The sequence below is a fragment of the Myxocyprinus asiaticus genome, chromosome 4 (genome assembly GCF_019703515.2).
Source record: "Myxocyprinus asiaticus isolate MX2 ecotype Aquarium Trade chromosome 4, UBuf_Myxa_2, whole genome shotgun sequence".
NCBI classification, from domain to species: Eukaryota; Metazoa; Chordata; class Actinopteri; order Cypriniformes; family Catostomidae; genus Myxocyprinus; species Myxocyprinus asiaticus.
In genome coordinates, this window is record NC_059347.1 from 39,621,909 (window position 1) to 39,640,095 (window position 18,187).

At 38.1% G+C, this 18,187-nt stretch overlaps 1 protein-coding gene across 8 annotated transcripts in view; it reads left to right on the forward strand.

Annotated features, from left to right (window-relative positions):
- phldb1a (pleckstrin homology-like domain, family B, member 1a) overlaps window positions 1-18,187 on the forward strand; it is a 61,111-nt gene that overhangs the window by 38,955 nt on the left and 3,969 nt on the right. For 5 of the 8 annotated variants that reach the window (XM_051695959.1, XM_051695960.1, XM_051695957.1 and 2 more), the window contains 14 exons: window positions 27-164; window positions 1,615-1,743; window positions 5,268-5,423; window positions 5,973-6,083; window positions 6,883-6,972; window positions 8,195-8,314; window positions 10,901-11,020; window positions 11,314-11,472; window positions 11,822-11,965; window positions 14,115-14,216; window positions 14,683-14,752; window positions 14,929-15,205; window positions 15,850-15,940; window positions 16,309-16,455. In XM_051695959.1, the coding sequence (XP_051551919.1) occupies window positions 27-164; window positions 1,615-1,743; window positions 5,268-5,423; window positions 5,973-6,083; window positions 6,883-6,972; window positions 8,195-8,314; window positions 10,901-11,020; window positions 11,314-11,472; window positions 11,822-11,965; window positions 14,115-14,216; window positions 14,683-14,752; window positions 14,929-15,205; window positions 15,850-15,940; window positions 16,309-16,455 (1,854 nt within the window). The remainder of the gene's footprint in view (window positions 1-26; window positions 165-1,614; window positions 1,744-5,267; window positions 5,424-5,972; window positions 6,084-6,882; window positions 6,973-8,194; window positions 8,315-10,900; window positions 11,021-11,313; window positions 11,473-11,821; window positions 11,966-14,114; window positions 14,217-14,682; window positions 14,753-14,928; window positions 15,206-15,849; window positions 15,941-16,308; window positions 16,456-18,187) is intronic. The other 3 variants (XM_051695961.1, XM_051695962.1, XM_051695964.1) reach the window with 3 other exon arrangements.

Here is an 18,187-nt window from a genome sequence, read left to right on the forward strand (position 1 = left end):
TGTTGAATGTGTTGGCTTATTGGCAGGCAGAGATGGAGAGGGCATTATTGCAGGGAGAAAGGAGGGCGGAGCTCGATCAAGTGGAGGCGGAATTAGAGATCATCAGTCAACTTCAGCTCAAACTAAATGAAATGGAAAACGCAACTCACAGGGAGAAAGAGAAGGTACCAACTCATACACATCCAATGAAGAATACATTTACTTTGCTCAAACTTCTGAAAAACTCTGTGGATGCATCTTTTACTACCATGCTATTACACTGTGTGTAAATAGGCGCGATGCGACAAGTTTCCAGTGACAAGACATTTGTCCTCACTGAACATGAAAGTGCTGCTTGACGTAATGCAATCACAGCCAATCAGAACATGTTCTAAGTTTAATAGATATTGATATTAAGTGGGATTTTGGACCAATGAGATTTCAATGCCAAATGCCAGGCACAATGCCAAAAAAATAGAAACCAAGCAATCAACAAAAAGTCTTGTTGCTTGTCACGACTGTGAGTGGTTGGGACAAAGACCCAGATTTACTTGGAAAGCTTTTATTGATTGTTGCTTTATCGCACCATGTCAACACGGTGATATAGTTTCTAACTGACTGACTTCTAACTCTTATTATTAATCCAAATCAGAATCAGAATGAGCTTTATTGCCAAGTATGCTTACACATACAAGGAATTTGTCTTGGTGACAAGAGCTTCCAGTACACAACAATTCAAAACAGCAACAAGACTTTTAAAAAATAATGAAAAATTGAATAAAAAATAAATAAATATTGAAAAGAAAAAAGTATATACAGAATACACAATAGACAATATCTATATATATATATATATATATATATATATATATATATATATATATATATATATATATATATACATACATACATACATACATACATATATATACATACATACACACACACATACATACACACACAGACATACATACACACATACACATACGTAGTGCAAATCTAAATGCAAATCGGTTATATACAGTGCAAGGGAATGTAATGGCAGAAGAGGTTGAATGTGGTGAATAATATAAAAAGACTAAGCTATGTATTGCACATTAATTATTGCTCAATGGGGCAGTTTTAACTGTTAATGAGATGGATAGCCTGGGGGAAAAAACCAGGCACTAACTATACTGCATGTTTGAATGGACAATCTTTAATTACAATTATTTGATACAGACAAACAATTCATTTTGAATGAGATGTACAATAACATTATTCTTAGGGAAAAATTTGTAGGGGTATTTTAATACTGAATGACCGTACAGTATGTGAAAGGTATGTCTGAACCTCTGCATCCCATTCTGAGTATCGCGAGTCAATCCTCACTCAAAAGAGATTGACTTAAAACAGTCCACAGATGGTCTTTGAGTAGACTGCAACATAAATATTTATGATTTAGCTTGGTGCAATATGAGCTCTGATTGCCATGGCAACCCCATATCTAACCCCCCTGTCTTAACACAGCATGGTGTCTTTATTTAAGCAATGTGCCCTTTTGTTTTCACCCTTCTCCGAAGTCACTGGCTCGCTGCTTGTGTTTTTTTTTTTTTACCTGTGTGTATGTTACGTGTGTGTGTAATGTTTTTGTAGGAGAGAGCAAAAGTCTCAGCTGAGCGGGATGTCCTGGCCAGGCTGAGGGACTCGTACAGTGAGCTGAAGGGCCAGCTTCATAAATGCCCTGAATCACTGAGGGAGCACTTACAGGAACAATTGACCAGGGTCAGTGTGTGCATTGATACTGCCCTACAGAAAAAGTTACAGAGAATATTGAACAAAACAACTAAGCAAGAGGAAAAGAGAATGAAAGAAAGAAAGCATAGTAGGGCTGTCAGTAGATTAAAATAATTCCGATTTTATCCATGTTTTCGTAGTAGTAAACGCAATTTATCTAAAATTTTCAATTAGCCTCTAAATAAAGCGAGCCTTTCCTTTCAAAATGTAGCTTCCAGTATAGTATACAGTTTTAAGTTTTCAGATCCTTTTTTATGGAACAAAAAATAAAATAAAATGTTACAAATAACAAATAATGTGCCCTAGTTGTTTCACTTGCAGTTAATATTTAAAGGGGTCATGAAATGCTCTTTTTTTATTGTTTCATTATCTTCCCTGAGGTCCATTAATAATGTTAGTAAAGTTGTTTTTTTTCACCAAAATTTTGTAATATATGATAATTTTCCACCCTGTCTCTGACCATCTTTCTGAAAAGCTCGATTTTTGCCTCAGCTCCTCTAAACTTAAATGTAAACGCCCTCTGTTATGATTGGCTAACAGCATGCAGCCCCTCAAATTCAGCCATTTTTGAATCTCAATTGGAAGAAAATAAACAAGCACCAAAATATTAGAAATGTACATTTCACAGTTTACACATAATGCACATCCAACACATTGCATCCGAATATATTACACTATTCATCTCAAGCACAACTGCTAACACTCACACCCTGTCTACACCAGATGCAATAATCAATGATGTTGTCTACCATGGAAGCGTCCATTGCGGCATGTCACTCGAACAGTAAACATACAGGTGTCCCTAGCTCAGCGAGTAAAGACACTGACTACCACCCCTGGAGTCGCGAGTTCAAATCCAGGGCGTGCTGAGTGACTCCAGCCAGGTCTCCTAAGCAACCAAATTGGCCGGTTGCTAGGGAGGGTAGAGTCACATGGGGTAACCTCCTCGTGGTCGCTATAATGTGGTTCTTGCTCTCGGTGGGGCGCGTTGTGAGTTGTGTGTGGATGCCGCGGAGAATAGCGTGAAGCCTCCACATGCGCTATGTCTCCGCGGTAACGTGCTCAACAAGCCACGTGAAAAGATGCGCGGATTGACTGTCTAAGACGCGGAGGCAACTGAGACTTGTCCTCTGCCACCCGGATTGAGGCGAGTCACTACGCCACCATGAGGACTTATAGTGCATTGGGAATTGGGCATTCCAAATTGCGGAGAAAAGGGGAGAAAATAAAAAACAAAACAAAAAACAAACAGGTATCCTGTTTAATTTTGCTCTGGCACTACTACTGCCAATAACACAAAGAAACGTTTCAGAAAGTTCGTATCGACGCGCCCGGTGTAGACAGCTTCAAGCCATTGCGTCGCGTCAACGGATGCGCCTGGTGTAGACAGCATGTCAGCATCATAAACAGTCATGACATTTGAAATATTAATGAATGGAACTGTTTACTTACGTTTTTGATCGGGTCCAATAGTGTTTTAACTGCCCCATGTCCTTCAGTGACAATTTCTTTAAGTCCAGAAGGGTCCCCTTTCATGTTCAGGAGTAGTTAGGCCACAGATAGTAAACCTTTTGTCCTTCTCTCTGTCTCTGTATACGAGCCAGTTGAGCACTAGTGGTTGGGGCCATGGGTGCGATGATTTTAAAATAGGCATTTGTGTTATTGCTGTAGATGTCATCTTGAATTAATGAGTACCCCAAGTGACTTAGGGAAGTCGCAGAAGTAGAGAATGGGGCGTTTTGGCAGCTTGGTTTCAATAAATGCTTTTATTGCATTGGGGATTAAGTTTTGAGTTCTGGAATTTACAGTATGTTTTTATAGTAGAATGACCTCTTGTATGCCAAAATATCAAGGAAAATTTGATTCCTCATGACAAGACCCCTTTAATAATTGTTGAGCTTCAATGGTAATTAAAGGAATATTTCCGGTTCAATACAATTTAAACTCAGTAAACAGCATTTATAGCATAATATTGATTACCACAAAAATGTATTTTGACTTTTCCCTCCTTTTAAAAAAAACAACAACAAAAAAAGCAAAAATCTGGGTTACAGTGAGGCATTTACAATAGAAGTGAATGGGGCCAATTTTTGAATGTTAAAACACTCAGTTTCAAAAGTATAGCCACAAGACATTAAGGATATGCGTGTAAACATTATTTTAATATGACAAAATCGCTTACTAACCTTTTCTGTGTAAAGTTATAGCTAATTTTACAACTTCGTTACTATGACAATATAATGTCAACAAACCCTAAAACAACTGTAAAAATGACCATTTAAACAACTTAACAGCTCAAATAATACACAAGTTTTACAGAAGAATGAATGCAAATGCTTTTATAAAATTATAAGCTTCACATTTATGAATTTAAACCCTCCACAAATTGACCACATTCACTTCCATTGTCTCCATTCACTTCCATTGTAAGTGCCTCACTGGAGCATCGATTTTTGCTTGTTTTAAAGAAAAGGAGGGACGAGACAAAATTAATTTGTGTGGTAATCAGCATTATGCCACAAATGCTGTCGATTGAGCTTAACTTGTATTGAACCTGGAACATTCCTTTAAATTAAAAACAAAGACTGTAAAGAAAGCCTTGGTCTATCATTTACAGCAGGATAAACGAGAGCCTGGTTACATAATTGTTAAATGCATGTGTTGAACGTAGAAACCTGTGGGGATGCTCTTATTTTGACCAGACTATGAATAATAAGAAGCGTAAAAGAAGAATAAAAGAGCAAAATGATTTGCTTTGGAAGCAAACAATCAGATTCATGGAAAGATGTTTGGTGTCCTTATTCCTATTGGATACCAATTTACAACCAGACAAATCTCATTGTCAGTAAACACAAGACACACTATGAGAATAACAATGAGTATGTCACCCTCAAGTAACACCAGCAATAAATGGGCAAAACACATGACACGATATAACAGCCTTAACTGGACAGCTTGTTAGAATCTGGGTCTGTAAAAACTGCACAAATGTCTCATGGCTGTGTGTGTTGGCTGTGTGTATGTGCTCCCTCTCTAGCCAAAATATGCACATGGCAATAAAGGGTTTACAAACTGTTCGGACAACCATGATCATTTTTATGCTCCTCTGCACTCTTAGAAGTTATTGTTCGGTGTCTGAGCATGAAATTAATGTTTATACTTGTCCTTGCTTTTTACTGTTTCTTGCTTAAGTGCTTTTTTATACTAAATCTCACTAATCCACTGATATCATAATTGTAGAATTGAGCAAATCATCTCACTCTCCTTTATTTATGAACAGTTTGTACTCTATAACAAATAAGCATCAAAAGAGGATGTTATGAAATGGATTTTCAGGAGATGCAAACATTGAAAAAACAAAACATTGTTTGGAAGACAGAGTGATTTTCTTCGGCTTGTCATTGAGGCAAATTTGTCTGTCTGCTTGTTTGTTTTTTCCCATCTGTTCGTCTGCCTCTCTCTTTCTCTCTCCCTCTCTGTCTTTCTGTCCATCTGTGCACGTGTGTTTGTAGAAGGTGGAGGCGCTGGAGTCGGCCACTAAGCGCTTTGAGGATTTGGAGTTCCGCCAGTTGGAGAGAGAGAGTGGCATAGAGGAGGAGAAGGAGACGGTCAGCCGACAGCTGTTACAAGAGAAGGCAGAGTATCATCGCAGTGTGACCAAAAGAAAGGTAATGATACTGATGGCAGATCAGTTCTGTTAAGGAACTCATAATTCAGTATTGGTAGCTTATCCTGTATCACACAGTGTTTCGTGACCAGAGGTATGTGTACCCCAGGGGGTACTTGGAAAGATTTAGACTTTATTTTGTTAAACTTATAAAACAGAAAACTTAATAGATTCAAATAACAAATTGTAATAAATAGATTTTTCCCATTTCTGATTAAGAAAAGAAAATGTATCTAATGTGTGCAAATGTTATATATTTGTGTGGATGACACTTGCAGTAGACTATACAGTATGTGATACTCGGTGAGTCTTTTGTCACCTACAGTCTTGATTGTTTTGTTTTTACTTTAAAGGGACTTGATCATGCTAAATGATATCCAGTATAATATAAGTTTAAAAGAATACTATTCTGTTTTGATATCATTTAAGGGGCACTTATGGATAGGACTAGAAGTACATAACCCAAAACAGGTTGGGAAACACTGCTGTATCGGACTACAATAACATATTAACACGGTCTCCTTTGAAATGTTTCTTGTGTTTTGTGTAGGAAAAAATGGTGGCTCTTGAGATCCAAGCTAAACAACTAGGTCTTCAGGCAGCACAGGATTGTGAAAAGATGGCCAAAGATAGAAATCTGGCCCTTCAGATGCTCCACAAGGTTGAGAACAACACTTACCGTAGTGTCTTCATCACGGTTATATTAAAGGGATAGTTCACCAAAAAATGAAAATTCTCTCATCATTTACTCATCCTCATGCCATCCCAGATGTGTATGACTTTCTTTATCTGCAGAACTCAAACAAAGATTTTTAGAAGAATATCTCAGCTCTTTTGGACCATTCAGTGCAAGTCAATGGTGGCCAGAACTTTGATGGTCCAAAAAGCACATAAAGGCAGCATAAAAGTAATCCATATGGCTCCAGTGGTTAAATCTATATAATCTTAAGCAATATGATAGGTGTGCGTGAGATATGATAGGTGTGGATGAGATACTTAAATCCCTTTTTACTGTAAATCTGCACCTTCATTTTCACTTCAACATTCTGGTGTTAAAATGACTTTCACAATCACATTCAGCCACCTTCTGGTCGGGGCTGGTCAAAGGTGGAGATTTATACAAAAAAAGGACTTCCATATTGATTGGTTTCTCACGCACACCTATCATATCGCTTCAGAAGATATGGATTTAACCACTGGAGTCTTATGGACTACTTTTATGCTGCATTTATGTCCTTTTTGGACCTTCTGAGTTCTGGTCACAATTCCCTTTCAATGTGAGGACCAACAGAGCTGATTTTTCTTCTAAAAATCTTTATTTATGTTCTGCAGAAGAAAGAAAGTCATACACATCTGGGATGGCATGAGGGTGAGTAAATAATGAGAGAATTTTCATTTTTGGGTGAACTATCCCTTTAAGCCACAAAAATAAAACTGACCTGTATGTATTCCTGTTCAAGGAAAAGGAGAGACTAGCTTCCCTGGAGAAGAGATACCAGAGCCTGGCAGGTGGAAAGACTTTCCCCAAGCCTACCAACACTCTGAAGGAGGTAAGAAAATTCTACAGCCATCACTGCATCCATGGGCAGCACTAGGATTGGCATTCCGGATCGGCTCGCACACAGTATGTGTGATGCAAATTTCGTCAAAAGCACAGTCTGTTCCTTGTCTGTGCAAATCGTAGGCGAATGCGTTCATATTTGCGGTCAGAAGAGTTTACCTTGAAATGCTGAACACTTCACCGTGTGCGAGACCATCTGGAACGTGAAAAAACGAAGTATACCCAAGCCTTTAGTTTCAAATTTTTTAATAAAGTCCTGAATGTTTTTATTTATTTTTTTGTCAACTTGGCCCATAAATAATACATTTTTTGACAATTTGCATTAATTTTGGTGCATTTTGTCATTCATTCTCTGTGGAAGTGCTGACAGCACCAAAGAAATAAAAGGAAACTGTGTAGACTTTGGTCCATCCAGATGTAGTGAGTACTTGATATTTCAGAGGAATAACTCTGAGTTCAAAATGGAACAAACAGTTGTGTTTGCAAGTATTAAAAACACTCAGCATCTAATCTGTGGGTGTGTCTTAGGCAGAGACTAAGGTTAAAGGTTTTTTTTTAAGCTTTAAATTCCAGTAATATTTAAAGATTTACTTAATATACTGTAAATGACACCTTGCAGATGTAAAATTTCAACATTAATTATAAATTGTATTGTATTCCAATATTACATCAAAGGATGTCCCATACACATCCAGAGGTTTGGGCTAAGCCCCACTGACCCTAGAACCGCCCCTCACTGCATCCATCAGGAGCTCAGTGGTAATCGACATGTTTTCGGTTGGCAAGTGAAATCTTTTTAACTTTGCTGTCAGTCTGTGCTGTTGAACAGTCTGTAAACAGAGGCCTTGTGATTTGAACTTGTTTTCTTTTTGTAGGATCATTATAATTCATGAGATATCTGTGCTGTATCTCAGTATTTCACATGTTGGTTTGACATAAATGTATCATTGTGTACATCTTGATAGTAGTGGGGTTTGTAGGGATCCACTTGACTCTCTCTCTTTTTTTTTTTATGAGCTTGTTTTTTTATCTGGGTTATCGCCATTGGCGATAAGCTTCATGCCGATGTCTCTTTGATCAGTTATAAAATATGTATCATGATTCTGATTAAGTTTGATAAGACAAATGCAACTATTGAAATGTTCTTTGGCATCTTAGCGCAACACTGCCTATGCACTGCTTTCTGACTTTGATGTTCACATTCAAAACAGGAAGTGCTGTACATCAGCGAACCTGACCTTTTAGATGCTCTCCCTACCCAGAAGTCTCTACTCCCCTCATCTTGTTGTCAAAACTCCACCCCTCCGATATATTGTAGCAGGCCACAGGAGGTAAACACATAGCATGAGTCCAGAACAAAACCGTTTAAAGAACTAACAAACCATTAAGTGCATGGTAACCACCATTATTACACGGATATTTGAATCTGATTGGTCAATTGCAGCATTCTGCGGTGAAATATTTTTTGTTTGACCACTGAGGTATATAACTGATTACATTTTACTTGTACTCAATTTCCTATAAAGCCGAGCTAGTCTCATGTCTCTCGTATCACTCCGCGGTCTCTTTCTTTTCACATAATAAAAAAAATAATTTAATTCAAATCAATATTGCATGATCATTTGGTAAGTAGACGTGTAATATGAAAGATAACGTACAGATAAAAAAACCTACAGGGTGTTATAAGACCTCGATACAAGATACTGATCATGATAATGACCGGCTGACCATGCTTCCTTATATCGTTCAGTTATTTTACGCTTTAGAAGTAAAATGTTTGTTTGTGGCTAATGTAACCTGCAGGAAACATCATGAGGACAAACATACTATCCTAAATAGATAAATGGGTGTTCATTTGTCACGCCTTGAATGTTTGTAGGACATTATTTTAAGTGGTGGGGTACTTGTGATGTTTGTTTCATGAGCATTTGTCAACTGCTCTAACAACAGCTACAGTTAAAATGCAAACAGGACACAGGTCCTAGTGATTCAGTGCTTACACTTTGTGTGAGACTTTATGGTGTTGTTTACTGGTGCTTGCCTCAATCCAGCATGACCTCTGTTGTGGCCAGGCTCCTGCTCTGTAGTAGTAATCAATCACTGTAAAAAATTTAATTGCATTTTATCCAGCTTATGGGGTTTTTTGAGTCACAGAAACTCAAAATGTAAATGACTTTGCATCTATATAAAAACGCATGTTAGACCAACAATAGTCCCCCATATGTTGTCCCAACTAGTCAAACAGAGTTGTCTGAATGAACAACTTCATGTAGAACAGTGTTGTAGATGTGAGTTCCCAGCATGCATTGCAACATGAATAAATTATGTGGTTAGTGTTTTAGGCTTGTTCCTTGCTGTTTGCTGACTTTATGCTTTTTTTTTTTTTTGTCACTGTTGGCACTGTTATTTAATAGTTGTGTGGTGATGTTAGGAGCTCATCTATTAACTTAAAGAGGTTTGTTGATTGTCACCGTTATTGAGGTTTGTGTGTTAAGGATTGAGGTCTATTGTGTGGCGTCACAAGACATACTTCTCTTTTCAGAGACAAAGATTGCTGGTAATTTCATATAAAAGTACTTTAAATGGTGATAAAATTAAAGTTCTCACATTGTGAATTGTCAGTTGGCAGAATTAGAAATTAGTAGTTCTCTCAACAATAATTTGTGCATTTAGTGAATAAACAAATTCACATTGACTAAACAAAGCAATGTTACTGAGGACAATTACTGAAATGTTGTTGAGAGAACCCAAAAATCATACTGCATCATGTTGCATTTAATTTTTAAGTTTGCTCAAGGATTCTTTTTTTTACAGTGCTGTGGTCAGTCATAGTGCTGGGATAGTGGAGACTGGCACGTTCTGCATATACATGCTGCTTGTGTTTTTGAAAAATGTATTGGAAAAAATCATGGTCTTAAAAGAATATTCCGGGTTTAACACAAGTTAAGTTCAGTTGGCTGCATCTGTGGCATAATATTGATTACCACAAAATTCGTTCATCCTTTTCTTTAAAAAAAGCAAAAAGTGAGGTTACAGTGAGACACTTACAGTGAAAGTGAATGAGGCCAATTTTTGGGCAGAAATGTGTGAATCTTATAATTTTATAAAAGCACTTACATTCATTCTTCTGTTAAAACTCATGTATTATTTGATCTGTAAAGTTGTTTAAACTGACATTTTTACAGTCATTGTTGGGTTTTAGGGTTTGTTGACATTACATCGTCATGGCAATGAAGTTGTAAAATTGGCAATAACTTTAGACAACAAAGGTTAGAAAGTGATATTATCAATCTAAAATTATGTCAACACAGATATTGTTTATGTCTTGTGGTTATACTTTTGAAAAAGTGAGTATTTTAACATTCAAAAATTGGCCCAAATTCACTTCCATTGTAAGTGCCTCACTGTAACACAGATTTTTAGTATTTTTTAAAGAAAAGAAGGGGCAAGTAAAAATGTATTTTTGTGGTCATAATGCTACAAATGCTGTTGATTGAGCTTACCTTGTATTTAACCCAGAATATTCCTTTAATCTGTGTTTATGTCTTGTTTTCAAGTTAAAAAAAAAATCTTAACTTTAAAACAATATACATTTTCTTGAGAAGCAAAATTACATATTGTAAGATATTAAGACTTGTTTTCAGATACTATACCTTGCATTAAGAAGTGAATTAATGTAGTGAGATTTATGCTTAAATCAGTTTAAAAAAAACTATTTACCTTATATTGTGTAAGATGTTATTTTGCTGGAAAATAAATCTAAATACTGTTTTAAGAAAATGTTTTTGCATTGTGGGTGTAAGCATGCTTTTTAATGTTATGTGTGCATGAAGACTTATTGTGTAGCTCTTCGTGTGTCATTTGAGATATTAACAGGTGTCCTTTATGTATGTGTGTATGGATGAATGTGTGCTCAGGAATACCTCAAACTCTCTGATGTATATAAGATGTATGGGAATGGATGTTTTCCAGCCCAAACTGCCTCCCCTAACACTCTCTGTCTCCCGCTGGCTGTAATATCAGACACACCTCGTGAGGTATGACTCCTCCAGTCACTCTTTAATCCATGACAGAATGCTTTTCCTTGATTTTCCATCTCTTGTATCCTTTTCAGTGCCACTTAGTTACTATCAGAATTACCCAATTGGATCTCTTCTCTTAACTGTTATTTTTCTCCTCACCTTTCTTTCCAGTTGCCTTTGTAATTGTTGTGGCTTCTGCTTTTGCTATTCCAGCTGTCTGACTTTGATTCTGTATGCTTTTGTATACCTAAAATGCCCTCAATTTAATTTGTGTGTGTGTGCGTGTGCAATGCTCTGATCGTGTCAAGGAGTATGTGACAGTCAGTCAATTAAACCAGTTGTTCGGGATGCCAAAGGTTGACCCCTCCCCTACATCTTCCGTCCAATCATTCCAAGCTATTGTCGCTGACCCTGTCCACTCCAGCCACACATCCCAGTGTGGCTCCTCCCAGTCGCTTCCTGTTGAGGTGTGTGCACCAACCACTATTTCCTGTTGTCTGTATAATCATTTTTTTCACTGTAGCAGTTGTGTCATTTTTCACTTGTTCAGTTAGAGCGGTGTGTGAACTGAACAGAATAAAGTGGGATCGACTGTTTGGATTTAAACCTAATTAATATCTCTTTTAAAGACATACTTTTAATTTTCTGATCCTAAATACCACTGGATTGCAGACTTGCTGTGTTCAGTTCAATTCTTTGAATGCATGCGTCACCTCTTTCCAATTACTATTTTTTTTCTAGTTCCTTCATCCTCCCTGTATCAATTCTTTCCCCTCTTTTCTCCATCCATACTCCCTTTCCCTTGATACACTTCAGACCCAGCATGCATGGAGTAGGCCTTCAATCCCCAGGCTAGATTCAGAGCGCTGGTACCAGGAAATCATGGCAGCAGGGGAGCCCAGTCATGGCTGCCCTCCCCCTCTGCCAGCCAAATGTCTTTCCTCACGTAAACCTATGCAGGTAAACTCTTCTCATTTGCCTGTCTTCTCTTCTGCTTGCCTTCCTTTGCCTGTCCCTAAGTTCCCTATCTTTGTACCAGTACCCGTAAGCACACATAGTACATCTTCAAGACTTTGAAGTGCACTGATAAATCTGTTAGAGATCATCTGGAAAGCATCACATTCAATTATTGTGAACAAACATCTGATAAATATCTTTAAATGAGCGTTTTAGGGACATACTGCAGATGAGCAAACGCTTTAGATTAAATCACACACATCAAATAGATGTGTGCTATGGCTGATGTCCTTTTGTTACAAAACTGCCCAGAAATAATTACACATTGGTTTGATTTTTATAATATTACATGAAAGACAGTACATAAGGCAACGTGTAAGAAGTTACCTCTTCATTGCCAGGTGTGTTGGCTATGGTGTTGTGTTCTTCGTTTGACCTTACTGTATGTTAGAGTGTTCTTTGACCTTATTTACGGTAGCCCCATATTTAATTTTTGATGTGAATGAGACTTTGAGGGATAGAATTACAGTCTCTTCAGTGGCATGTGCTGTATAACGCTGTATAAATCTCCTAGATCATGTTTTCTGGAGTTTTTTTCTCTAGTGAACTTTCTTGGAAAGATGCTTTTTTCAGTATTTCATCAGCGGAATGATCCAAAACACTTTAAACAACAGTTAATCCCTTTGAAGTGATTGTAAGTCTATCCCTCTTAGCCTTGTTGTCATTATCGTCAAATATTAAAGATGGCGCTACTTTGAATAATACTGTAATACTGTAAGCCTTTATACTCGTCACGGGAGTTTTCCTTGTTCTGGTGAGTGTTTATATCCTGCCACAAACATGCATGAATGCAGCATTGCAACAGCTGGCTGATCACATCACAGACACGGAGCAGCAACACTCATCATTATTCTGGGAGATTTTAATAAAGCTAACCTCACCCGTGGACTGCAAAATACAAACAACACATCACAATGCCCCACCAGAGAAAGAAATATATTGGACCACTGCTACACCACTGCAAAGGATGCATATCGCTCTGTCCCACGTGCAGCTTTAGGACTCTTTGATCACTGTCTTGTTCATCTTCTCCTGACCTACAAGCAGAAACTTAAATCAGCTAAGCCTGTAGTAAGGACTGTAAAGAGATGGACCAATGAAGCAGAACTTGAACTACAAGCCTGCTTTGACTGCACTGATTGGAGTGTTTGTGAGGCTGCAGTAACAGACCTGGATGAGCTCACAGATACTGTGGCGTCATATATCAGTTTCTGTGAGGATATGTGCATCCCTACTTGGACATTTTTATCATTCAGTAATGATAAACCATGGTTTACAGGAAAACATGCCAAAGAAGATGCTTACAGAAGTGGGAATAAAACACTGTACAACCAGGCCAAGAACACACTTACTAAGGAAATCAGAGAAAAAAGAGTTTTCAGCCAGCAATCCTGCATCTGTGTGGAAAGGCCTAAAAAGCATCACCAAGTACAAGAAACCTCCCCCTCGTTCTGTAGAGAGTCTACTAATGGCTGATGAACTGAATGTGTTTTACTGCAGGTTTGAAAAGCCCAGACTCACACCCCTCCCCGCTCTGATCTTCACTTCACACACACAAACACCTCCTGGAACCACCCTCCTCCCCCTCCTGCAACTCAATCTGCACTTATGATCTGCACTTAGGATGTGTGCTGAGTCTTTCTGAAACAAAAGACTAAGAAAATTTCAGGCCCAGATGGTATTTCACCTGCCTGTTTGAAAGTCTGTGCTGACCAACTGGCCCTCATCTTCACACAGATCTTCAATAAATCACTGGAGCAGTGATCTATTGAAGCAGTGTGATTTTTCTCATGAACAATTAAACTGCCTCAGGACTCCCTCATAGTGCAATTATGTAAATACATATCTCATGTACTTACGTAAATTCACATATTTGATTCAATAACTGTACATGCCCCTACCTATTATTTGTATGTCTATTTATACTCTTACCTTGTTTTATATTCTGTGTCTCAATGTAATGTTCTGTGTGCACTTGGTTCTCCTATCACCCAAAATAATTCCTTGTGTACTTGAGAACACTTGGCAATAAAGCTCATTCTGATTCTGATTCTGAATAAGATCTTTTTTAGATCTTTTATTTTGTTTTCAGATCTCCAAGTTTATGCGAGATGGAGAGGTGGGACAGACCAATGGCACCTTCACTCCTCCGCCATCCAGCATGATCACATCAGGGAGAAACACACCCACTAAAGTGAGATGACTTTCATGTAACCTCTGAAGGTCATACATTTTTTTTTAGTTCAGAGTGTTGCTAGAGAGGCCACAATATACAGATTACAATATGAATACAGTTTGTTTGTGTGTTCTTTTATAAAAGTGTTTAGCCTTCACTGTTAAATGGATAGTTCACCCAGAAATGAATATTCTGTCTAATTTACTCATCCTCTTATCGTTCCAAACCCTTATGACTGACTTTTTACCATGGAACAGAAAAAAAGATCTTAGTCACTGTTCACTTTCATCATATGGAAAAAAGATGCAATGGTGACTTACACTAATGTACTGTATATCTCATTTTCTGTTAATGAAAGAAAGAAGGTTAGAGGAGTTTGGAATAACATAAGGGTTAGTAAATCATGACAGACTTTACATTTTTGGGTGAATTAAAACTTTAACCAATTTATTGTCTCAATTTATCTCTTTATAATTATCTACAGAGTCTCCCAGATCTGTCTCCTGCTTATTTGGACTTAGACTCCAGGAGACAGTTGGATCTACAGGGCAGAGGTAGGCTACCTTTCACTAAAATGAGTTTGGAAACATTTTAATACTGGTGAATTACTGATTGTTGTTCTGATAATGAAAGTGAAGGTGGGTTAGGTACATGTAATCCTAAAGGTGATTGTAGAAAAACTGTATAATTCAGTTTTTTTTATTTTTTTTATTTGTGTGTTTGTCTCCAGGGCTCTATGCATGTGATGATTCCAGAATCCGCCCTACAGATCCTAAACAGAGGCCTGAGATAGAGTCTCAAAGACATTGGGGGGCACCACAGGGCTCTCACTTCCAGCTCAACACTCCTTTTCCATCTTCAGGAGCTCCCATGGTACACTACTCTATTCTGCACCACCAGGCACCCCCAACCGGAGAATCAGCGTATGACACTCTGAGTCTGGAGAGCTCTGACAGCGTGGAGACCAGTGTATCTACTGGCAACAACTCCGCCTGCTCACCTGAAAGGTGAGATGCAGTTGTCGGGGGAACCCTTCGTTCTGCCTCCATTCCCCTGACAACGGGTCACGCTGCCCAATTTCCCCATAAATGTTTTTTTCATCCTCTTCCCAGAATAGTTCCTGGGTTGTTTCCATGACAACACATAGGTCCATACAAAGAGACATGCTATTCTTCTCATCTTCAAAGTTTGCACTTGTCCCGAGGCAGAACAAGCACAGAATGTCATTTTACAGCTTATGCTCCTTGGAGCCAGGGAGGCTTTAGGTGTTTCGTCAGGTGTCATGAAAAGACATTCTCTGATGTTTGCCTACCTTTCAACATCGATAGTCTGGGCAAGTAGCTTTGACCACTCATTCTCGCATTTAACTTAGATGTTTCAGCAGTTTTTAACTCCTACAACAAAGTTCACACCCTGCTCAGCCTTTATTCTTTGAGATTATAAAAGAGCTCCATCAAAACAACCATGCTGGTCCTTGCTAAAAGTAAAACCAGAAAAATATCACATCCTCCTTGACCCAGAAGATACCTCTGTAAAATTTCAATGAAGCAAGCTATGATCTGTCCAAAATGTGAGCACTCGGTCCAGATGTCTTCCTCTGCTGCAGGAAGCTTCCACAGCTACAGTAATGCAGTGTGTGTTTCTCTCTCAGTGGCAATGGGCTGGCAGGACTGAGGCTGGAGGAGATGGAGAAGATGTTGAAGGAGGCCCAGCAGGAGAAAGCCAGACTGGTGGAGAGTCGAGTGAGTACCATTAAACTTTAATTGTCTGTGAAATACAATCCATCCCTCTCCCTGTCTCTCATATAAATTAGATATTTTTCATTAATTTAAAAAGAAAGCCCCTGGTCCCTTTGGTATAACTGCATTAAACATTGTTTCTTACCTACAAAGAGTGATGGACATGAAAGGCTGGATCTTAACAAGCTCTCCGACAGTAATACTCACTCCGATAATCTCTCGGCAAATTATTTTTTCATGCATCCCCAGTCATCACACTCTATGTGTATTATGTATTGGTGTGTGTTTTTTCCCCCTCCTATCGCCTATTAAATCTTTGCAGTGTAGATTTGAGCTCCCTCAGTGTCTTAATCTGTCTGTTTCTTTATCAGGAGAGGGAAGTTCAGGCACGAAAGCAGCTGCTGGAGGTCGAGAGGAGGCGGCGGGAGGAGGTGGAGAGGAGGTTGCAGGATGAGACTGCACACAGGCAGAGACTTGTGGAGGAAGAGGTCAAAATGAGGGAGAAACAGTGTTCTCAGGTAGAGTGCATGTGTTTAACACCTATAGATTTGGAAAATGAATGGATTTTGGATCAGTAGTCCAAAAAAGGCGAACACTAGTTTATTGAATGATATTCTCAAATTTCCCTCTTAGGTAAATAGGCAACAATTTATAAAGCATTTCATTAATTAATTATTAATAAATATTAATAATTATAATGCTTAATAGATCAGTAGTTCATGTACATTCAAATATGAATATACTGTATATATGATTACATTATATATATATATATATGTGTGTGTGTGTGTGTGTGTGTGTATATATACACACACACACACACACAAGTTTCATGACATTTCTAATTATCTGAATGTACATTAATTAATGATGTTATGTATTATATACTGTAAAATGTGTGTTATGAATGGAAGTTATTATGAAGCGTTAGTGTAGAAAAATATTCAGTTTGAAACACAATGTGTCAGTCAACATTTCCTACAGAATTCTGTTTCAATATTGGAGGAGCCTCTGCTGAGCCATATACAAAATTAATTATGTTTTTATAAAAAACAATACAACAATATACTGTATATTTTAATTCAAATATATTTTATTACAAAAAAATTCATTACTGTGGCAAAAAAATTTTTTAAGCTACATGTTGTCATATGAGCAACCTGTCAGTAATGATACTGTTTAAGTTTCACAGATCTTAAGAATACAATATACCTCTTGCTTCATTTCTGAAAGTTATGATAACTTCAGTTCAGTAAGTGAGTAAAATGTTGAATGAGTCATTCAGTGAAGATTTCATCAGACTGATTCAAACTGGTGTGGGTCTTTTAAAATACTCATTAAATGAACTGGTTCAAAAGAGTCATTTGCTTGTGAATATACTGGTTGCTCTGTTTTTGCATCCCACCAGGTCTTTTTATATAATTGCACTTGTTTTAGACTGCAAGATCAAAACTCGGGTTACATTTCTTAACAAAATAATTTATTTATCTGTGGATTAAGTAGCGGTTCTACAGATTCAGTAGAGGTGGAGCACCGCTGCTGGTAAGCGGTGCATAAAACACTGGTGTCAGTGGAGTAGCGACTGCATTTACCAGACAGTTTATATGTCTGTGAACAGCTCTTAGCACAGCAGTCTACTTAACCAGTGCAGCTCTGAGCCTGAGGTCAGCGAGTGTTTTGAGTTGCTCTTTAAAAGTCTTTATGAGGTCATTGGCTCAGCTTTACTGGGCCAGACAGGAGGCATGAATGCACAGAGAGCAGCTCCGCACAGCAGGTGGATGAGTGGAGATTTGCAGACAGATGGTGAAAGGGAGACAGCAGAAAGAAGATAAGTTTGGAGGAAAAAAGGAGGGGGAATGAGGCAGAGGCAAGGAAGGGCAGGGCAGTAGGACACCAATGTTTTAATGTTGAAGTGCATAATTTCTGCCACTAGCATCACCAAACGGAATTGAAAAAATAATGGTTGTTTTCAAACAGCTTTCCCATATACTTCCTAGCCTGCCATTGGCTGAACAGATAGTCCTGCCTCAAACTCGCACCATTAGTTGAGCCAATATCGCTGTGCTGGGCTAGTCAGGACAATCAAATAGAACAATGTTTGATAGCATCAAAGAGCCACAGTGTTTACACTTTTCGGGGAAATCGGCATATGAACGACTTATATATGACTGCATATTAAGCTGAGATTGGAGAAAGTATTTTAACATTAAAAAAAATCACACACATCAGCTTTAAACACAGATAGCTGTG